The following is a 23,452-nucleotide window of genomic DNA, read 5'->3' as shown; positions in this document are numbered from 1 at the left end:
TTTCCCAAATCAGTTAGTGTTTAGGCTCTTTTTCATCAAATATAAAAACGCAGCCCAGTCCGTGGCCTGTTTGGCAACACCCCTTAGACGCTTTACCATCCTAGACCCAGAAGGGCCAGAAGGCTGTCTTATTCTCAATATACATTTTATTATCCAACCCACTCCCAACATTAAAAAAAAGCTCCAGAAATTAGATTTTGGCCCTCAAACCCCACAACAGGACTTAATTAACCTCACCTTCAAGGTGTACAATAATAGAGTAGAGGCAGCCAAGTAGCAACATATTTCTGAGTTGCAATTCCTTGCCTCCACCGTGAGACAAACCCCAGCTACATCTCCAGTACACAAGAACTTCCAAACGCCTGAACCGCAGAGGCCAGGCATTCCTCCAGGACTGCCTGTCACGCGCGTCCATGTGAAGAGACCACCAAACAGGCTTTGTGTGATCAACAAGTCTGCTTATTTCACCTGGGTGCAGGCAGGCTGAGTCTGAAAAGAGAGTCAGCTAAGGGTGGTGGGATTATCATTAGTTCTTATAGGTTTGGGATAGGCATACGAAGTACATTCTTAAGGGAGGGGGAGAATATTACAAAGTACCTTCTTAAGGGCAGGGTAGACTATATCATATCAGTTAGGGTGGGGCAGGAACAAATCACAATGGTGTATCATCATCAGTTAAGTCTATTTTCACCTCTTTTGTGGATCTTCAGTTGCTTCAGGCCATCTGGATGTATACGTGCAGGCCACAGGGGATATGATGGCTTAGCTTGGGCTCAGAGGCCTGACACCACCTACCCCAGGATCTTGCTTCAAGTGCTGGAAATCTGGCCACTGGGCCAAGGAATGCCCGCAGCCCGGGATTCCTCCTAAGCCACGTCCCATCTGTGCAGGATCCCACTGGAAATTGGACTGTCCAACCCAGCAGCCACTCCCAGAGCCCCTGGAACTCTGGCCCAAGGCTCTCTGACGGACTCCTTTCCAGATCTTCTCTGCTTAGTGGCTGAAGACTGACACTGCCTGATCACCTCGGAAGCCTACAGGACCATCACAGACGCTTTGGGTAACTCTTATGGTGGAGGGTAAGTCCATCCCCTTCTTAATCAATACGGAGGCTACCCACTCCACATTACTTCTTTTCAAGGGCATGTTTCCCTTGCCTCCATAACTGTTGTGGATATTGATGGACAGGCTTCTTAACCTCTTAAAACTTCCCAACTCTGGTGCCAACTTGGACAACATTCTTTCATGCACTCTTTTTTAGTTATCCCCACCTGTCCAGCTCCCTTATTAGGTTGAGACATTTTAACTAAATTATCTGCTTCCCTGATTATTCCTAGGCTACAGCCACACCTCATTACTGCCCTTTTCCCCAGTTCAAAGACTCCTTCACATCCTCCCCTTGTATCTCCCCACCCTAATCCACAAGTATATGACACCTCTACTCCCTCCTTGGAGACCGATCATGCACCCCTTACCATCCCATTAAAACCTAATCACCCTTAGCCTGCCATGCTTTAAAAGGATTAAAGCCCATTATCACTTGCCTGTTACAGCATGGTCTTTTAAAGCCTATAAACTCTCCTTACAATTCCCCCATTTTACCTGTCCAAAAACCAGACAAGTCTTACAGGTTAGCTCGGAATCTGTGCCTTATCAACCAAATTGTCTTGCCTATCCAACCCATGGTGCCAAAGCCATATACTCTTCTATCCTCAATACCTCCCTCCACAACCCCTCCATAGCCCATTATTCTGTTCTGGATCTCAAACAGGCTTTCTTTATTATTCCTTTGCACACTTCATCACAGCCTCTCTTCACTTTCACTTGCACTGACCCTGACACCCATTAGGCTCAGCAAATTACCTGGGCTGTACTGCTGCAAGGCTTCATAGACAGCTCCCATTACTTTAGTCAAGCCCAAATTTCTTCCTCATCCATTACCTATCTTGGCATAATTCTTTGTGAAAACACACATGCTCTCCCTGCTGATTGTGTCCGGCTAATCTCCCAAACCCCAACCCCTTCTACAAAACAACAACTCCTTTCCTTCCTATGCATTGTTAGGTACTTCCACTTTTGGATACCTGGTTTTACCATCCTGACTAAACCGCTATATAAACTCACAAAAGCAAACCTAGCTGACTCCATAGATCCTAAATCCTTTCGCCACTCCTCTTTCCATTCCTTAAAAACAGCCCTAGAAGCTGCTCCCACACTAGCTCTCCCTAACTCATCCCAACCCTTTTCATTACACACAGCCAAAATACAGGGCTGTGCGGGCAAAATTCTTGCACAAGAGCTGGGACCGTGCCCTGTAGCCTTTCTGTCCAAACAACTTGACCTTACTGTTTTAGGCTAGCCCCCACATTATTCCGGATACCACACCTGACCCCCATCACTGTAGCTGTCTGATCCACCTCACATTCACTCCATTTCCCCATATTTCCTTCTTTCCTGTTCCTCACCCTGATCACACTTGGTTTATTGATGGCAGTTACACCAGGCCTAATCGCCACTCACCAGCAAAGGCAGGCTATGCTATAGTATCTTCCACATCTATCATTGAGGCTACTGCTCTGCCCCCCCGCACTACCTCTCAGCAAGCCGAACTAATTGCCTTAACTCAGGCCCTCACTCTTGCAAAGGGACTACGCGTCAATATTTATACTGACTCTAAATATGCCTTCCATATCCTACACCACCATGCTGTTATATGGGCTGAAAGGTTTCCTCACTACTCAAGGGTCCTCTGTCATTAATGTCTCTTTAATAAAAACTCTTCTCAAGGCCGCTTTATTTCCAAAGGAAGCTGGAGTCATTCACTGCAAGGGCCATCAAAAGGCATCAGATCCCATCGCTCAGGGCAATGCTTACACTGACAAGGTAGCTAAAGAAGCAGCTTAGCCTTCCAACTTCTGTCCCTCACAGCCAATTTTTCTCCTTCTCATCTGGTCACTCCCACCTACTCCCCCACTGAAACTTCCACCTATCAATCTCTTCCCACACAAGACAAATGGTTCTTTAACCAAGGAAAATATCTTCTTCCGGCCTCACAGGCCCATTCTATTCTGTCGTCATTTCATAACCTCTTCCATGTAGGTTACAAGCTGCTAGCCCACCTCTTAGAACCTCTCATTTCCTTTCCATTGTGGAAATCTATCCTCAAGGAAATCACTTATCAGTGTTCCATCTGCTATTCTACTACTCCTCAGGGATTGTTCAGGCCCCCTCCCTTCCCTACACATCAAGCTCGGGGACTTGCCCCTGCCAGGACTGGCAAATTGACTTTACTCACATGCCCCAAGTCAGGAAACTAAAAAACCTCTTGGTCTGGGTAGACACTTTCACTGGATGGGTAGAGGCCTTTCCCACAGGGTCTGAGAAGCCCACCGCAGTAATTTCTTCCCTTCTGTCAGACATAATTCCTCGGTTTGGCCCTCCCACCTCTATATAGTCCAACAACAGACCGGCCTTTACTAGTTAAATCACCCAAGCAGTTTCTCAGGCTCTTGGTATTCAGTGAAAACTTCATACCCCTTACTGTCCTCAATCTTCAGGAAAGGTAGAATGGACTAATGGTCTTTTAAAAACACACCTCACCAAGCTCAGCCTCCAACTTAAAAACGACTCTGTCAAGGATAGAGCCCAAAAACTCACCAACCAAGCAAGTAATTATGCTGAACCCCCTCGAGCACTCTCTAATTGGATGTCCTGGGTCCTCCCAATTCTTAGTTATTTAATACCTGTTTTTCTCCTTCTCTTAATTCGGACCTTGTGTCTTTCATTTAGTTTTTCAATTCATACAAAACCGCATCCAGGCCATCACCAATCATTCTATACGACAAATGCTCCTTTTAACAACCCCACAATATTGTCCCTTACCACAAAATCTTCCTTCAGCTTAATCTCTCCCACTCTAGGTTCCCACGCCGCCCCCAATCCCACTTGAAGCAGCCCTGAAAAACATCGCCCATTATCTCTCCATACCACCCCCAAAAATTTTCGCTGCCCCAACACTTTACGACTATTTCGTTTTATTCTTCTTATTAACATAAGAAGATAGGAATGTCAGGCCTCTGAACCCAAGCCTGCACGTATACATCCAGATGGCCTGAAGTAACTGAAGAATCACAAAAGAAGTGAAAATGGCCGGTTCCTGCCTTAACTGACTCCTGACCTAGCAACTGATGTTATCTACAGATTATAGAAAGACATTGTGAAACTTCCCAGTCTGTTTCACTCTGACCACTGGTGCATGTCACATACCCCCTGCTTGCTCAATCGATCACGACTCTCTCACACGGACCCCCTTAGAATTGTGAGCCCTTAAAAGGGACAGGAATTGCTCACTCAGGGAGCTCGGCTCTTGAGACAAGAGTCTTGCTGATGCTCCCAGCTGAATATACTCCTTCCTTCTTTAACTAGGTGTCTGAGGAGTTTTGCCTGTGGCTCGTGCTGCTACCATCCCGCCTGCACCCAGGTGAAACAAACAGACTTGTTGCTCACACAAAGCCTGTTTGGTGGTCTCTTCACACGGACACACATGACAGTGGTGGCAGGCGCCTGTAATCCCAGCTACTCGGGAAGCTGAGGCAGGGAGAATTCCTTGAACCCGGGAGACGGAGGTTGCAATGAGCTGAGATTTTGCACTCCAGCCTGGGTGACAAGAGCAAAACTCCATCTCAAAAAAAAAAAAAAAAAGAAAAGAAAAGTTCACAGTGATGATGCCCACCAAAATCACATAGAAGGTCTCACATATCCAGGAAACTAGAGTAGGGGATGAGGTGGGAAAAGGATCTACAGGAGCTTCAACTGTGACAAAATGTAAGAGCTGAAAAAGTTGACTGATGAAGATACACTGTGACTTTTTCAGAGCATTTTTTTTTGCATCTATTACTGTAAAAATCAAATGAAAACAAAATATAGACCAAAACGACTGTCTCCTTCAAGAAAGGAGCGATAGGCTAGATCTGAGAGGATGATTGTGGAGAATATTCGGACTCTGACTCAACGACCTAAACGGCCTCATTGGCTCAGTTACCTCCCTGGTTCCTGTATACATTTGCGTTTGTGATCCAACATAATTAACCAGTCGATCTGATTCCAAGTCAACCATTTAACAACCTGAGCACAAAATTTAAGCAGGCAGTGTCTTCCTTTGTGGGAAGGGAATGACAACTTCAACTTTACGGATTGTTGTGAGCGTCCAATAACTTGTGTAAAACTTTCCTAAAACGTTAAGTGTGCCAGACACATGCTGGTTTATATGGGTATCAGCTAATTCCTGGATCCAGCCTTTCTTTCCACGGATCTAGGGAATAATTTTACATGGTGAAATATGCCCCTCAAACCAAGGAGTTCCTCCAGGGCCTAAGCCTGACTTTGGCAGGAACACAAAACACCTGAGGAGGGGTGCGGCGGCCCTAGCCTGGTGCGCATGCGCGACTGTAAAAGCCGTTACGTCTGTCCCTGGCGCCCGATTAGAATATTTAATTCCAGTTGGAGCGTTTTTCCTCACCTTACTATATTTTATTTCGGTAAATGCCCACTCATTTTAATTTCTGAGAGCCATAAATTCCTCTCAGACTTATTCAAATTGACCGAGTAGTCTTACTAACGTGCCTTTTGTCTCATTGTAAATCTTCAGTAAAGTTTGCAGTTTAGGATGATAACGTAATTTTTGCGTAAAAATAACAACTGATTTCACCCGAAAGGGACCACGACAGGAGTAGGGACTCGAGTTTCTTTTTATTCGGGCACTTCAGTAGTTACCTCTTGCTTGGGGGTGGTGCTGCGTGTGGACCCGATGGACCCCGGCGACGCCGCCATTTTGGAGTCTTCCCTAAGGATCCTCTACCGGCTTTTGGAGTCAGTGCTGCCGCCGCTGCCCGCGGCTTTGCAGAGCAGGATGAATGTGATAGACCACGTGCGGGACATGGCGGCCGCGGGGCTGCACTCCAACGTGCGGCTCCTAAGCAGCTTGTTACTTACAATGAGCAATAACAACCCGTGAGTTGGGGCGGGTAGCTGCCTGGGGCTGAGGAGAAAGCGGCGGCGGTCTGGGAGCTGGGGCTCAGGGCACGTGGGAACAGGCGGGAAGGAGCGGCTGCCTGCGCCAGCGGAGGCTCCGGGGTCTGCGAAGGCGTCCTGGAGCGGAGCAGACTTCGGAGCGCAAGTTGGGTTTACTGGGTGCCGGCGTCAAGTCCCCGCGGGGATGTGGGGAGCGGCGGCTTGGAGACATAGAAGGCAGAGGTTCTGAGGACGACCCAGGCGAGGGTTTCCTGAGGCACCTGTCGCGGGGCAGCGCGACTGTCACATCGCTAGGCTGAATACTTCCCTCTCGGCTCCTTCCAGAAGAACGATTTTTCTCTCGCTGCAGCTCAGGGACCCAGCCTCCTGGTTTTTATGCGCTAGCCACTGCATCTGAGATTGGTCCCCCCCTTAAGTGTATCAGGAGGGTCCACTTTCTCGCCTTGGGAAACCCCTGAAAACGGGGCCGGGCGCGGTGGCTCACGCCTCTAATACGAGCACTTTGGGAGGCCGAGGCGGGAGGATCGCTTGAGCCCAGGAGTTCAAGACCAACCTGGGTAACATAGTGAGACCCTGCATCTACGAAAAATAAAAATTAAACAAGTAGCCGGGCGTGATGGTGCGTGCCTGCGGTCCCAGCTACTTGGGAGGCTGAGGCAGGAGGATCGCTTGAGCCCAGGAGGTCGAGGCTGCAGTGAGCCGTGATCGCATCACTGTCCTTTACCGTGGGCGACAGAACGACAGCCTGTCTCAAAAAAAGGAAACGGGAGACTCCATTAATGGGTGGGCGTGGCGCCTTTCTTGATTCCTTGAAGCACTGGGCTGATTCCATCCTTGAGTGCATGTCCCTCTCCTGCTTAAAATCCTTTATTGGCCGGGCGCAGTGGCTCATGCCTGTAATCCCAGCAGTTTTGGAGGCCGAGGCGGGCGGATCACGAGGTCAGGAGATCGATGTCATCCTCGCTAACATGGTGAAACCCCGTCTCTACTAAAAAAATACCAAAAAAATTTAGCCGGGCGTGGTGGCGGGCGCCTGTAGTCCCAGCTACTCGGGAGGCTGAGGCAGGATAATAGCGTTAACCTGGGAGGCGGGAGGCGGAGCTTGTAGTGAGCCGACATAGCGCCACTGCACTCCAGCCTGGGCGACAGAGCGAGACTCCGTCTCAAAAAAAGAAAAAAAAAAAATCCTTTATTGCACTCATGAAAATTCTTTCCCATGGCCTCTGAAGGCAAATATCTGCCCTCCACTCTCTGCGACTTCATCTCATTACTCTGTTCACTGCTCTCCAGCCTCCCTGGCTATTCTTTCTGTTATTTGTTTTTATTTGTTTATTTATTTTTATTTTTTTGAGACAGAGCCTCGCTCTGTCGCCCATGCTGGAGTTCAGTGGCGCGATCTTGGCTCACTGCAGCCTCCGCTTCCTGGGTTCAAGAGATTCTCCTGCCTCAGCCAACCAAGTAGCTGGGATTACAGGCGAGCGCCACACGCCCGGCTAATTTTTGTAATTTTAGTAGAAACGGAGTTTCACTATATTGACCAGTCTGGTCTTGAACTCCTGACCTCAGGTGATCCCACCGCCTCGGCCTCCCAAAGTTTCAGGGTTACAGGCGTGAACCATCGTGCCTGGCCTCTTTGTGTTATTTGAATGCACCAAGCGTGTTCTCTACTCTGGGCCCTTGTACTTGCTGTTCCTGCTGCAATGGTCCTCATCTCAGCGCTGCCTCCTTCTTCAGGTTTTAGCCTGGATATCTCTCCTAAAGAGCCTTCTCTTGACTCCCAGGACTCTCGGGTACTCCCACTTTTCTACCCTTCGCATCACCCACCAATTGAAAGCGCAGTGGCTGTGCGCAGTAAGCACTCACATGCTTATTGAGTGTGTTGAGGAAGTGAGTACAACCTCAGGGAGGTGAAATACCCTTGTCCAAGTTCACACATCCAATAAATGGAGGAGTACGATGCCTGGACCTGGTCTTCTCTGACTGGAGAGTCTCCATTCTGAGCCACCAGTCTGCTACCTCCAAATGGCGTTATAATGGAAACTTCTACTCTGTAGATGTATTAGTGTTTGGCCTGCTGTAGAAGCTGGTCTAGGTCAGAAGGGAAAAGTCCTTTAAGTGCTTACAATGCAGCTGCTGCTGCCCATTGGATTTTCATTAGTGCGCTTTGGTGTTTTGTTTTGTTTTGCTTTTCGGACAGAATCTTGCTTTGTTGCCCAGGCTAGAGTGCAGTGGTGCGATCTCGGCTCACTACAGCCTCCACCTCCCAGGCTCAAGCAATCCTCCCACCTCAGCCTCCTGAATAGCAGGGATTACAGATTCCCACCACCACGCCCGGCTAATTTTTTTTTTTTTTTTTAAATAGAGATGGGGTTTCATCATGTTGGCCAGGCTTGTCTGGAACTCCTGACCTCAAGTGATCCTCATGACTTAGGCCTCCCAAAGTACTTGGATTGCAGGTGTGAGCCACCAAGCCTGGCCTCATTAATGTGCTTTGAACCTTACTAGTGAGACCCATCATTTTGCCACCATCCACTTCATGTTGACAGGAGCCCTGGTCTCTGTCAGCCTTATGTGTTTATTCTGGAGCCTTTCAGTTGGTTCTGAGTGATTTGTCAAAGCATACAGTTTCCACGTTTGGAGATTTAGGCCCTAGTTACTCTTAGTTCTTAAAGATGTTACAGGATAGTTTGAAACAGTTTAATTCTCAGCTAGACGAAGTTTAGCCCATGCTTTTTCATATTAGGTTAGATTGGCAGTTTCCTAGCTTCAGGACATGTTTAAGTTCTGACCTTCATGATTTATACTGTAAAATTTCTTGTGGAATAGGAATAGACACTGTTAAATTCAAACAGTGGAGAAGGGGCATGCAGATCAGTATCTTTCCCTGAGTCTTGAACCTCACCCCACCATTTCCTTTCTCCAGAGGCAATAAATATTTTTTCATGTGTCATTACAGAGATAACTTATGCATGTGTAAGTAGACATGTATGTTATATGAATATCTGAATGCTTTCTGTGGGTGTAATAATACTTTTGTATCTAAGCATTAAATGGTTATTTCTCACTACATACATAGAATCACAGAGTTTGAAGAGAACTTAAGTCATCTAGACTATACTCTTTTTGTTGTTTTTTTCTGTTTTTCTGGGGAGACTGAGTCTCGCTCTGTCGCCGGGGCTGGAGTGCAGTGGCGTGATCTCAGCTCACTGCAGCCTCCGCTTCCTGGGTTCAAGCAGTTCTCCCTCAGCCTTCCAAGTAGCTGGGATTACAGGCGCCCACCACCACACCTGGCTAATTTTCGTATTTTTAGTAGAGATGGGGTTTCAACATGTTGGCCAGGCTGGTTGAACTCCTGACCTCAGGTGATCCTCCCTCCTTGGCCTCTCAAAGTGCTGGGATTACAGGTATGAGCCACTGCTCCTGGTCGTTTTTTTTTGTTGTTGTTGAGACGGATTCTCGCTCTTGCGCCCAGGCCGGACTGCAGTGGCACTATCTTGGCTCACTGCAAGCTCCGCCTCCCGGGTTCACGCCATTCTCCTGCCTCAGCCTCCTGAGTAGCTGAGACTACAGGCGCCTGCCACCGCACCCGGCTAATTTTTTGCATTTTTAGTAGAGACAGGGTTTCACCGTGTTAGCCAGGATGGTCTCGATCTCCTGACCTCGTGATCCGCCCGCCTCGGCTTCCCAAAGTGCTGTGATTACAGGCGTGAGCCACCGCGCCCAGCCCCGTTTTTTTGTGTGTGTGTGTCTGAGACAGAGTCTCTCTCTTGTCACCCAGGCTGGAGTGCAGTGGTGGGATCTTGGCTCACTGCAACCTCCACCTCCCAGGTTCAAGCGATTCTCCTGCCTCAGCCTCTAAGTAGCTAGGATTATAGGTATAAGCCACCGCACATGGCCACAATAATGCAATTCTGTGGGTTTTAGTGTATTTACAAAATTGTATGATCATCACTATGATCTAACTCCAGAAAGTTTTCATTATCCCAACAGAAAGAAACCCTGTGTCTGTTAGTAGTCACTCTCCAATTGTCCCTTCCTCCTGCAAACACTAATGTATGATACCTGTTTTTTTTTTTTAAGAGACAAGATCTCACTATGTTGATCAGACTCTAGGCTCAAGCAGTCTTCCCACCTCAACCTCCCAAAGTGTTGGGATTACAGGTGTGAGCCACTGTGCCTAGCTTGTTGAGAAATTAACTATCTACAGAATTATTTGACTCGGCTGGGTGCGGTGGCTCACTCCTGTAATCCCAGCACTTTGGGAGGCTGAGGCGGGTGGATCATGAGGTCAGGAGTTTGAGACCAGTCATGGCCAACATGGCGAAACCCCGTCTCTACTAAAAATACAAAAATTAGCTGGGTGAGGTGGCAGGCGCTTATAATCCTAGCTACTTGGGAGGCTGAGGCAGGAGAATTGCTTGAGCCCGGGAGGCGGGGGTTGTAGTGAGCCGAGATTGTGCCACTGCATTCTAGCCTGGGCGACAGAGTAAGACTCCTTCTCAAAAAAAAAAAAAAAAAAGAATTATTCAGCTCACTCTGTTCTTTCATATAAGCAACTATAACAACTATAACTTTGTTTTTCTTGTTTTTGTTTTTGGAGATGGAGTTTGGCTCTTGTTGCCCAGGCTGGAGTGCAATGGCACACTATCTTGGCTCACCGCAACCTCTGCCTCCCAGATTCAAGTGATTCTCCTGCCTCAGCCTCCCGAATAGCTGGGATTACAGGCATGTGCCACCACGCCAGGCTAATTTTGTATTTTTAGTAGAGACGGGGTTTCTCCATGTTGGTCAGGTCCTGAACTTAGGTAATCCACCCGCCTTGGCCTCATAAAGTGCTGGGATTACAACAGGCATGAGCCACCATGCCCGGCCTGCTATAGCTTTTACTTGTCAAAGAAAAACAGTAAACTTCCTCTTATTTGGGAAGGAGTGGAATTGGAGGTTGAAAATATGAGTTCCTCATTAGGAATGGTGGTCAACTTCTAGGCAGTTATAATTCTTGACTGTAATACTCAAGGTTAAATAAGCAGTTTTAAAATATTGGTTCCTTTACACTGTCATGAAATCCCTGAGACTCAAGGAGGTAAGAATTCTAGTGCTAGTGAAGTTTTTTTTTTTGAGACAGGGTTTCATTCCCTGTTGCCCAGGCTGGTGTACAATGGCATGATCTCGGCCCACTGCAACTTCTGTCTCCTGGGCTTAAGTGATTGTTAAGGGATTGTCTTGTCTTAGCCTCCTAAGTAGCTGGGATTACAGGCATGCACCACCATGCCTGGCTAATTTTTGTATTTTCTTTTTTTTTTGAGACGGAGTTTCACTTGTCACCCAGGCTGGAGTGCAGTGGCACGATCTCGGCTCACCGCAACCTCTGCCTCCCAGGTTCAAGTCATTCTCCTGCCTCAGCTTCCCAAGTAGCTGGGATTACAGGCACTCGCCACTGCACCTGGCTAATTTTTGTATTTTTACTAGAGACGGGGTTTCACCTTATTGGCCAGGCTAGTCTCAAACTCCCATCCTTCAGTGATCTGCCTGCCTTGGCCTCCCAAAGTGCTCGGATTACAGGTGCAAGCTACTGAGCTCAGCCTAAATAAACTTTTATCAAGGCCAATCCTCTTGCTATCCCATTGGCTTTCCTGATCTTTTTTTTTTTTTTTTTTTTTTAATAAGACAGAGTTTCACTCTTGTCGCCCAGGCTGGAGTGTAGTGGCGCAATCTCGGCTCACAGCAACCTCCGCCTCCTGGGTTCAAGCGATTCTCCTATCTCAACCTCCCGAGTAGCTGGGATTACAGGCATGCGCCACCACGCCCAGCTAATTTTGTATTTTTAGTAGAGACGGTTTCACCACGTTGGTTAGGCTAGTCTTAAACTCCTGACCTCAGGTGATCCGCCTGCCTTGGTGTCCCAAAGTGCTGGGATTACAGGCATGAGCCACCACGCCCAGCCCCCCATTCTCCTTTTATAGTGGCATTTTCTTTAGTTTTTAGATTTTTTTTTTTTTTTTTTTTGAGATGAGATCTCGCTCTGTCGCCAGGCTGGAGTGCGAGTGCAATGGCGCGATCTCGGCTTACTATAACCTCCACCTCCTGGGTTCAAGCAATTCTCCTGCCTCAGCTTCCCGAGAAGCTGGGACTACAGGCGCCTGCCACCACTCCCAGCTAATTTTTGTATTTTTAATAGAGCTGGGGTTTCACGGTGTTGGCCAGGGTGATCTCGATCTCGTGATCTCGTGATCTGCCCGCCTTGGCCTCCCAAAGTGGTGGGGTTACAGGTGTGAGCCACCGCGCCCAGCCTTTCTTTAGTATTTGAAGAGCTTTCAGGTTTTTTCAAACTTCTTTTTGTGCATTGTTTTTTTTGTTGTTGTTGTCGATACGGAGTCTGGCTCTGTCGCCCAGGCTGGAGTGCAGTGGCATGATCTCGGCTCACTACAAGCCTCCTGGGTTCATGCCAGTCTCCTGTCTCAGCCTCCCAAGTAGCTGGGACTACAGGTGCCTGCCACCATGCCTGGCTAATTTTTTGTATTTTTTAGTAGAAATGGGGTTTCACCACATTAGCCAGGATGGTCTCGATCTCCTGACCTCGAGATCCGCCCCCCTCAGCCTCCCAAAGTGCTGGGATTACAGGCGTAAGCCACCGCGCCCAGCCTGTGCAGCCTGTTTTTAAAAAGGATTCAAAGTGGTGAGGTTTCTCTATACTTCATCTTAATATGAGAGTATGGATAGATATATCTCAGACTGTTAAAAGGGCCTGGTGGCCGGGCATGATGGCTCATGCCTCTAATCCCAGCACTTTGGGAGGCCGACGCAGGTAGATCACTTGAGGTTGGGAGTTTGAGATCAGCCTGGCCAACATGGCGAAACCCCATGTCTACTAAAAAAAAACAAAAGTTAGCTGGGCGTGGTGGCATGCGCCTGTAATCTCAGCTACTCGGGAGGCTGAGGAAGGAGAATCACTTGAACCCGGGAGGTGGAGGTTGCAGTGAGCCGAGATTGTGCCACTGCACTCCAGCCTGGGTGACAGAGTGAGAATCTATTTTTAAAAAAAAAAAAAAAAAAGCTGGGGGAGCTTGGATTGAAAGGGAGGAAAAGATGTATTACATTTTCTCTTTTGTTTTCTAGTGAGTTATTCTCCCCATCTCAGAAGTACCAACTTTTGGTGTATCATGCAGATTCTCTCTTTCATGATAAGGAATATCGGAATGCCGTGAGTAAGTATACCATGGCTTTACAGCAGAAGAAAGCACTAAGTAAAACTTCAAAAGTGAGACCTTCAACTGGAAATTCTGCATCTACTCCACAAAGTCAGGTAATTGGAGATAGAATTGTGATTTTTTTTTTTTTTTTTTTTTTTTTTTTTTTTTTTTTTTTTGAGAAAGACTCCAAGAATTTAGAACAGGGGTCCCCAGGCCCCAGTGCCTGGTCTGTTAGGAACCAGGCTGCCCAGCAGGAGGTGGGTGGAGGGCTAGTGAATATTACTGCTTGAGCTCCGCCTCCTGTCAGATCAGCTGCAGCATTAGATTCTTACAGGATCACAAACCCTATTGTGAACTACACATGCTAGGATCTAGGTTGTGTGTTCCTTATTATAATCTGACTAATGCCTGATGATCTGAGGTGGAACAGTTTCATCCTGAAACCACCCCCTCACCCCCGATCTGTGGAAAAATTGTCTTTCATGAAACTGGTCCCTGGTGCCAAAAAGGTTGGAGACCGCTGATTTAGATGATAGCTGATTAGATGTAGAAGATGAGGCCAGAGGCTGGGCGCAGTGGCTCACGCCTGTAATCCCAGCACTTTGGGAGGCCTAGGCGGGCGGATCATGAGGTCAGGAGATCGAGACGATCCTGGCTAACATGGTGAAACCCCGTCTCTACTAAAAATACAAAAAATTAGCCGGGCGTGGTGGCTGGTGCCTGTAGTCCCAGCTACTTGGGAGGCTGAGGCAGGAGACCCCAGCCTGGGCGACAGAACAAGACTCTGTCTCAAAAAAAAAAAAAGAAGATGAGGCCAGGCACAGTGGCTCACACCTGTAATCCAAGCACTTCCAGAGGCGGAGGTAGGAGGACTTGAGGTCAGGAGTTTGAGACTATCCTTGGCAACATAGCGAGACCCCTGTCTTTACAAAACTGGGCATGGTGGCACACACCTGTAGTCCTAGCTACTCAGAAGGCCAAGGTGGGAGGATTGCTTGAGACTAGGAGTCTAAGACTGCTGTAAATCATGTTTGCACCACTGCATTGCAGCCTGGGCAACAGAGCGAGACCCTGTCTCAAAAAAAGAAAAAAGAATTGCTGGGTCATATGATAACTCTATGTTTAACGTTTTGAAGAACTGTCATATTGTTGGAATAACATTTCAAAGAGATTTCCATTGTCTTTTAGTGTCTTCCATCTGAAATTGAAGTGAAATACAAAATGGCTGAATGTTACACAATGCTAAAACAAGATAAAGATGCCATTGCTATACTTGATGGGATCCCTTCAAGACAAAGAACTCCCAAAGTAAGTTGAATGTTTATGTGTTTTTCTCCTCGGCTCTCCTAACCCTGCTCCCTCTCTCCATGTTTTCTCATGCATTAAGGAGTCCATGTGAACATTTTACCCATGATGCTAATTCTCATTTTCTTCCTCTTCATGGAGTGGGGGTGGGGGGCCCTGAAAATCCAGCTGATGAAAATGATAGCTGGAGAATACTACACATGCTTATTCTTCGTTTTTTCTTTTCTTTTTTTTTTTTTTTATGTTTAACTTAATATTTTTTGAGACAGAGTCTCACTGTCACCCAGGCTACAGTGCAGTGTTGTGATCCTGGCTCACTGCAGCTACAACCTCCCAGGCTTAAGCAATCCTCCCACCTCAGCCTCCCAAATAGTTGGGATTACAGTTGCATGCTGCCACACCCAGCTAATTTTTTTTTTTTTTTTTTGAGATGGAGTTTTGCTCTTGTTGCCCAGGCTGGAGTGCAATAGCATGGGGGCTCACTGCAACCTCCATCTCCCAAGTACAAGTGATTTTCCTGCCTCAGCCTCCAGAGTAGCTGGGATTATAGGTGCCTGCCACCACGCCAGGCTAATTTTTTTGTATTTTTAGTAGAGATGGGGTTTTGCCATGTTGGCCAGGCTGGTCTTGAGCTCCTGACCTCAGGTGATCCGCCCACCTCGGCCTCCCAAAGTGTTGAGATTACAGGCGGGAGCCACCGCACCTGGCCAATTTTTTTTATTTTTGGTAGAGACGGGGTTCCACTGTGTTGCCCAGGCTGGTCTCAAACTCCTGGGCTCAAACTGTCCTCCCACTTTGGCCTCCCAAAGTGCTGGGATTACAGGTGTGAGACACCACTCCAAGCCTATTTTTTATTTTTGTTTTGTTTTTTTGTTTTGAGACAGAGTCTTGCTCTGTCGCCCAGGCTGGAGTGCAGTGGTGCGGTCTCGGCTCACTGCAACCACCACCTCCCGGGTTCAAGTGATTCTCCTGCCTCAGCCTCCTGAGTAGCTGGGACTACAGGCACCCACCACCATGCCCGGCTAATTTTTGTGTTTTTGGTAGAGACAGTGTTTCACCATATTGGCCAGGCTGGTCTTGAACTCCTGACTTTGTGATTCACCTGCCACAGCCTCCCAAAGTGCTAAGATTACAGGTGTGAGCCACTATGCCCGGCTATTTTTTTTTTTTTTTTTTTGAGAGGGAGTTTTGCTCTTGGTGCCCAGGCTGGAGTGCAATGGCGCAATCTCAGTTCACTGCAACCTCTGCCTCCCAGGTTCAAGCAGTTCTCCTGCCTCAGTCTCCCAAATAGCTGGGATTACAGGCATGCGCCACCATGCCCAACTAATTTTGTAATTTTAGTAGAGACGGGGTTTCTCCATGTTGGTCAGGCTGGTCTCGAACTCCCGACCTCTGGTGATCCACCCACCTCGGCCTCCCAGAGTGCTGGGGTTACAGGCAGGAGCCACCGTGCCTGGCCTATTTTTTTTTTTTTTCTTTTTTTTAAATAGAGATGGTCTCTACTATTTTCCCAGGTTGGTCCCAAACTTCTGGGCTCAAGTTGTCCTCCTACCTTAGCCTCCCAAATTGCTGGGATTACAGGCAGGAGCCACTGCACCTGGCCTCTTCGTGTTTGTTTTTGTTTTTAAGTGAAAGTGAGTTTATTAATAAAATAAAAGAATAAAGAATGGCTACTCCATAGGCAGATAAGCCTTTGATATTTCTTATTATAGGAAATAATGATTTATTTGCAAAACACTTCCAGGTGGCAAAAATACTTTTTTAGAACTTCATTTTTTGCCTTACGTAGGTGTACACATTTGGTAATGGGGGTGGTTTTATTCCTTTGTTTTCAAAATTAATACTGTAAGATTCTTTTATCCTTATTTATGTGTAGAATATGTCTTTGTGTTTGATTTGGCAGCATATTATAGTGAAGAAAACACCTTTAACTAAAATCAAAAGATCTGGTGTCGGCTGGGCATGGTGGCTCATGCCTGTAATCCTAGCACTTTGGGAGGCCGAGGTGGGTGAATCATCTGAGATCGGGAGTTCGAGACCAGCTTGACCAACATGGAGAAACCCCGTCTCTACTAAAAGTATAAAATTAGCCAGGTGTGGTGGCACATGCCTGTAATCTCAGCTACTCCGGAGGCTGAGGCAGGAGAATCGCTTGAACCCAGGAGGCAGAGGTTGCGGTGAGCCGACATGGTGCCATTGTACTCCAGCCTGGGCAACAAGAGTGAAACTCCATCTCAAAAAAAAAAAAAAGATCTGGTGTCTAGTTTGAGTTTAGGGGCATACAAGCTGTGTGCAGTGTGAACTTGGGCAAGTTACCAATTTGTGAGCTTTACTACTTTTTTATTTATAAAATGAGAAGAATAGTATTTTTTCTGTTACTTTTATAAATACCAAATAAATTCATGAATGTGAGAATATATCAGTATTTAATATTGTAATAATACTGTCATGTCTCCTGCCTTGCTCATTTTATTGAAAAACTGTTTTGTGCAACTTGTGCTTAACAGTAAGGAATTTTATAGGTAAAATGACATGTGCATCCTCCTGCCTTTAAAAGATTCGAAATCTAAGCAGTAGGGGCCTGGTGTATTTTAGTTAGTGCTGCTTCATCCAAGTCTTGCTGAACTTTAAAAGTAACCAAACTTGATGAGAACATGTTTAAGCACCTCCTCATATTAAGGTATTATTTACTATTTTCTGAGTTTTTGAAGCTATTTCTTCAGTATGATGGTGGCTGCTAATAAAAACACTTGAAATTTATTATGAATTAACCTCTCTCATAATAAGCCTGGATGCTGTATACTAAATCCTGTTTTGGTAACCTGTGAAAGTCTTCTCTTACTCCAAGAATAATCCTGTTGCACAGATGAAGAATGTCTGCTGCAATACTCAAGGTATCTTCCTTTTGTAAGAAGCCTTTTTTTTTTTTTTTTTTTTTTTTTTGAGGTGGAGTCTTGCTGTGTCGCCAGGCTGGAGTGCAGTGGCACAATCTTGGCTCACTGCAACCTCCACCTCCTGGGTTCAAGCGATTCCCCTACCTCAGCCTCCCGAATAGCTGGGACTACAGGCGTGTGCCACCACGCCTGGCTACTTTTTTTGCATTTTAGTAGAGACGGGGTTTCACCATGTTGGCCAGGCTGGTCTTGATCTCTTGACCTCGTGATCCACCCACCTTGGCCTCCCAAAGTGCTAGGATTAGAGGTGTGAGCCACTGCGCCCAGCCAATAATTGACTTTTTCATTAGGTATTACTCAAAACTCATTCTTTTAAAGTGACAGTCAAGTAGCTTAAAGGAAATTTTGATATTTTTTGAGACAGATAGTCCCATCAGTCATAGTTTGTTAATATAACCAGCAGTCAAGAAAGGATCTTAAATTTAACTTTTTATTCTTTACAAGTATTGACATAAGTCCCGGAGTTTTCCTTTAAGTATTTTTCTTTGCATTTTCAAAATAGTAGCCTAATATGGAAAATCTGAGGCCAAGTAAAAAATAGTTTTATTTTTAGTATTTCATTATTCCATTGTTTGAATTAGTGTGAATCAATGCTATATTAGATTGTTTTATATAATGTAGGTCTATAATTGGAACAGATGTTCTTTATCTTTAGAGCCACTCTTTCTAGTAAATATCTGGCATACCAAGCCACAGATAATCGAAGAGATTGGGGGTTGACCTTTTTTCTTTTGTGCCCTCACATTGACTGCTTCCTTAGGTTAATGATCTAGCAAATACTGTTGTGTTTAAAATCTACTAATTTTGCCAGACACGGTGGCTCACGCCTGTAATCCCAGCACTTTGGGAGGCCGAGGTGGGTGGATCACCTGAGGTCAGGAGTTCGAGACCAGCCTGGCCAACATGGTGAAACCCCATCTCTACTAAAAAAATACAAAAAAAAATTAGCTGGGCGTGGTGGCGGGTGCCTGTAATCCCAGCTACTCAGGAGGCTGAGGCAGGAGAATCGCTTGAACCCAGGAGGCAGAGGTTGCAGTGAGCCGAGATCACGCCATCGCACTCTAGCCTGGGTGACAAGCATGAAACTCCGTCTCAAAAAGAAAAAAAAAATCTAATTTTAAATTGGAATATTGTGTTTATCTGTGTACTATTAGGAAGGTCTTTTATCACTTGCCTATAACTTCTACATTCTTTGGAACTTTTAGATTTTCTTTTTTTTTTTTTTTTTTTTGAGACAGAGTCTCGCTCTGTCTCCCAGTCTGGAGTGCAGTGGCACGATCTCGGCTCACTGCAAGCTCCGCCTTCCAGGTTCACGTCATTCTCCTGCCTCAGCCTCCCAAGTAGCTGGGACTAGAGGTGCCCGCCACCACGCCCAGCTAATTTTTTGTATTTTTTAGTAGAGACGGGGTTTCACCGTGTTAGCCAGGATGGTCTCGATCTCCTGACCTCGTGATCCACCCACCTCGGCCTCCCAAAGTGCTGAGATTACAGGCATGAGCCACTACACCCGGCCAGAACTTTTAGATTTTCTCAAGTTTCCCAGTTGCATGTTAGGTAGGATTATTTTAATTTAGCTTTACAAAGTTACATATTTAAATTATGCTAAAATGCAGCTGTCTGCACTCACTGGATTTAAATAGTGTAGCTGATTTTTGTAGCATTACTTTAGTGAGTTAGTACCTACTGGCCAAAGCCTTAAGTGTTAGAAAGGCTAGAGTCTAGCCACAAGTTGAATTGTCAGAGAAAAGCCAAGTATTATACTTCTTTATCTGTTTTTCTGTATCATTTCCTTTTTAGGAAAAACTGATCTGATCCTTCTTAACTAGCTATGTCAAGAGTTTCTCACTTTTTTATGTGAGATAGTTAATCTTCTGTTTTAAGATCAAGAAAGAATCAAGTTAACTAGCATTCTCTACCTTTTCTTAAATGAATGTTATTCCAGTTTCCATAGGGCAGCGTCTTTTGTTCAGATATTACTGGGCCTTGTGGGAAGGTAATGTGACTTTCCTCTTAGGGGTGGGAGGAGCTAGGGAAAAGAAGGGTAGTAATTTCTTCTTTCTTTTTTTTTTTTTTGAGATGGAGTCTCACTCTGTAGCCCAGGCTGGAGTGCAGTAGCGTGATGTCGGCTCACTGCAAGCTCCGCCTCCTGGTTTCACACCATTCTCCTGCCTCAGCCTCCCGAGTAGCTGGGACTACAGGCACCCGCCACCACGCCTGGCTGATTTTTTGTATTTTTAGTAGAGACGGGGTTTCACTGTGTTAGCCAGGATGGTCTCAATCCCCTGACCTCGTGATCCGCCCGCCTCAGCCTCCCAAAGTGCTGGGATTACAGGCGTGAGCCACCGCGCCTGGCCAATTTCTTCTTTCTTTTGAAGAATGGGATCAGTCTCCCTTTATTTGCACAGGGTTGTGGGTAGATTTTCCAGTAAAAAGTAAATAACTGGTAATGAAAATTAGGACTTTTTCATGGTGAGAGATTTTCTTTGCAATATACACTTATTTTACTATCTGTTATTTGTGTTTGTACAGATAAACATGATGCTGGCAAACCTGTACAAGAAGGCTGGTCAGGAGCGCCCTTCAGTCACCAGCTATAAGGAGGTGCTGAGGCAGTGCCCATTAGCCCTTGATGCCATTCTAGGTAGAGATATTTTTTGCTTGTTTTCATGGCATGTTTACTGTCAAAGATAGTAGTTCTCAATCTTGCCTGTACATTAGAATAACTTTATTTTTTTAAAAGTTCCCCTCCAGAGAGTGATTTAGTAGGATTCCTGTTGTCACATATTCAATCAAGAAATAATTAATTATGGTTTTTGGCCGGGCATGGTGGCTTACACCTGTAATTCTAGCACTTTGGGAGGCTGAGGTGGGTAAATTGCCTGAGCTCAGGAGGTCGAGACCAGCCTGGGCAACATGGCATAACCCCGTCTCTACTAAAAATAACAAAAATTAGCCAGGCATGATGGCGTGTGCCTGTAGTCCCAGCTCCTCGGAACGCTGGGGCATGAGTATCGCTTGAACCCAGGAGGCAGAGATTGCAGTGAGCTGAGATTGTGCCACTGCATTCCGGCCCAGGGGGACAGAGCAAGACTCTGTCTCAGAAAGAAAAGAAATACTAAATTATGGTTTTTCTGTCATGCATCGCTCAGAATAGGGAAGCGGTTGCCTTTTAGCCAAGGGAAAATGTAGCCCGTTGCTCCTTGCATGTGGAAGAGAGATATTGTGCCTTAACTTACTTTCTTCTGCTTTCTGTTGGTTTAGGCTTGTTGTCCCTTTCTGTAAAAGGGGCAGAGGTGGCATCCATGACAATGAATGTGATCCAAACCGTGCCTAACTTGGACTGGCTCTCTGTGTGGATCAAAGCGTATGCTTTTGTGCACACTGGTGACAACTCAAGAGCAATCAATACCATCTGGTGAGAGCCACAAAGTTAATTCAGTGTTCTTGAGGCCCTTTGCTTGTCTGGAAGTCTGATGTATCTGAAGTAGCAAAAAGAAAAATGAGATGCTTCTCTCTTGGTGCTGCAGCCAGTCTCTGGGATGTGTTAGTCTTTTATACTGAATGGTCCCAAATGTAATCATGTAATCATCTCTGTTGGGGATCTGTAAAAATATAAATCTGACTGAGGTTAGCTGTGCGCCTGCACAGGTAGTAACCCTTGCAAAGCAAAGCGGCCTGCCTTGGTGTGTCATTCTTTTTTTTTTTTGAGACAATCTCTCTCTCTCTCTCTCTCTCTCTCTCTTTTCACCCTGGAAGAAAATCGTTTTGCGCTCACCAGAAGCTTAGTTTATTGCAGCATCTAACCTAGCTTGCCTTCTTAGGACTAGGGATTTTCTTTATATTCAGATAAAGTTCAAGGACAAGAAGAGGCTTGGGCTTGTGTTATGCAAAGTCATTTACTTGAGTAATAAATAGGTGTCACTTGTGAATGACATTACCTTTAACACCATGTAGCGTATGTTGTGTTCTGAAGAACTGCAACTACAAAGTTATTTGTTGGTACTGAGAGATTTCTTCTTTATTCTGTGTTTTTGCTATCCTGTCCTATATAACTTTTTTTAAAGTCATAAGCTTAAAGTTTTTTGTTACGAAGAATTTTATATTTATGCAAAATAGTATCTGTATGACCAATCATCCAGATTCAGCAACTAAAAGGATTTATAATAGATTTAAAGGTTCAATGTTTAATAAATATCTTAAAGTTCACTAGAGAAAAAATCCTTATTGCGAGATAACGTGGACCTACTGGGAAGCTTGGCAGATCTGTACTTCAGAGCTGGAGACAATAAAAACTCTGTCCTCAAGTTTGAACAGGCACAGATGTTGGATCCTTATCTGATAAAAGGTAAGTAATTCTTGGGGCAGGAAGACAGTGGCTGTTGTTGGAGGGGGGATCAGAGATAATAGGGAGAATATACAGCATTAATACTCGATACCAAGTTTCATAGAAATGGTATATAAAACTTATAGTAGTCTTTTACTTTTTTTAGGTCATGACACATGTCTCTAACACTTAGGTAATACCATTCGAGCAGTTGTTTTTGCTTGAATTCAACTGTCTTCTCCCCACAGATCATTATTTGGCTTTTTTTCTTTTGAGGGGGTCATAGCTCCTCCTTATGACTTACAAATTTATGATGTGCCTGACTGAGAATTTGGATGGTATCCCTAAAACCACAATATCCTTTTAGGGAATTTTGTTTTGCCGTGTCCTTAGTATAATTAAAAAGGAATAAGAAAGGGATAAGGTGATTAAAGGCAGTAATTAGGCGTGAACAACAGAAAAATCACTGATCTTGAAAAAGATTGCAGGTGCAGGGTAATCTTCACAGGGACCTCCAAGAGATGGCAGTTAGGACACTGGCAGTGAGTGCTCAGGAATAGTGGGAAATAAGGTCAGATACATATGCTGTCTATTTGTAAAGGTCCAAAAAAGGCCATCAGAAAAACAGGGCCTTGTGACAATAAACAGTCCACGGGAATGGTGGAGCTGGGAAGGGGCCATCCCAAGCATTTAGATGAGGAAGCAGATCTAGAAGGATGGATTTGTTTGCACAAGATCTCCCCTCGCCTCAAGTGCTTATTCCTCTTCTCCAAGCTGCCTGCACCCATGATGAAAATGATGTTTTAGAAATACTAGTCTGGCAACAGCTGGCAGCTTGGAATGGCAATGGCAGCTTGGAATCTCAGACCCAGGCCCAGGGGCTAGCAGGAGCATTGCAGTAATCTTGGCTTGAGAGGAATTTTCATGGGAATCTGAAGGGATAGCAAGGGAGGGAAGAGAATGGTGGCAAGAGATGGGTAACAGTGAGCATAGGTCCCTTTTTATAGATGTGGGTAAGAATAAAGCGGGGGCTGCGGAGAGGCAGTGATTTTTTATTTGTTTGTTTGAGACGGAGTTTCACTCTTGTCGCCCAGGCAGGAGTGCAGTGGCACAATCTCTGCTCACTGCATCCTCTGCCTCCTGGTTAAAGTGACTCTCCCGCCTCAGCCTCCTGAGTAGCTGGGATTATAGGCGCCCGCCACCACACCCAACTAATTTTTTAATTTTTTTAGATGAGACGGGGGTTTCACCATGTCAGCCAGGCTGGTCTGCAACTCCTGACCTTAGGTAATCCACCCGCCTCAGTCTCCCTAAGTGTTGGGATTACAGGCCTGAGCCACTGCACCCAGCCTGAGGCAGTGATCTTTAATGAACTGCATTCTGGATAGAACTACCAGCTTTTTTCTGGAATAGGCCAACTTTTTCTGAGACTGATTGGCTTTTCAGCAGCGTATTTCTGATGGGCTAGAACTCTTGGAAGACAGACCTTAGTTGATGCCTTTTTTGGGCCTTTTCTGGTTGGGTTAGGGTAGCTGTGTGTCACACCACAGGATAGAAGGACAAGCACTTCCTGAAAATAGCAGGCTTTCAAATTGTGAGGTAGGTTGTTCTGTTCTTCTCCTTTGGTTTTTTTTTTGTCCTTTTTTTTT

At 45.8% G+C, this 23,452-nt stretch overlaps 1 protein-coding gene across 2 annotated transcripts in view; it reads left to right on the top strand.

Moving 5' to 3' along the window:
• The first annotated feature begins 5,461 nt into the window (after positions 1-5,461).
• Positions 5,462-23,452, top strand: part of ANAPC7 (anaphase promoting complex subunit 7) — a 29,176-nt gene continuing 11,185 nt past the window's right edge. For both annotated transcript variants that reach the window (XM_024257084.2, XM_024257083.2), the window contains exons 1-6: positions 5,462-6,009; positions 13,147-13,333; positions 14,409-14,528; positions 20,009-20,120; positions 20,741-20,894; positions 21,682-21,824. In XM_024257084.2, coding sequence (XP_024112852.1) covers positions 5,807-6,009; positions 13,147-13,333; positions 14,409-14,528; positions 20,009-20,120; positions 20,741-20,894; positions 21,682-21,824 — 919 coding nt within the window. In that variant the 5' untranslated portion in view covers positions 5,462-5,806. The remainder of the gene's footprint in view (positions 6,010-13,146; positions 13,334-14,408; positions 14,529-20,008; positions 20,121-20,740; positions 20,895-21,681; positions 21,825-23,452) is intronic.

This window comes from Pongo abelii, chromosome 10 (assembly GCF_028885655.2).
Source record: "Pongo abelii isolate AG06213 chromosome 10, NHGRI_mPonAbe1-v2.0_pri, whole genome shotgun sequence".
Taxonomy (NCBI): domain Eukaryota; kingdom Metazoa; phylum Chordata; class Mammalia; order Primates; family Hominidae; genus Pongo; species Pongo abelii.
This window is presented reverse-complemented; position numbering and strand designations above follow the sequence as displayed.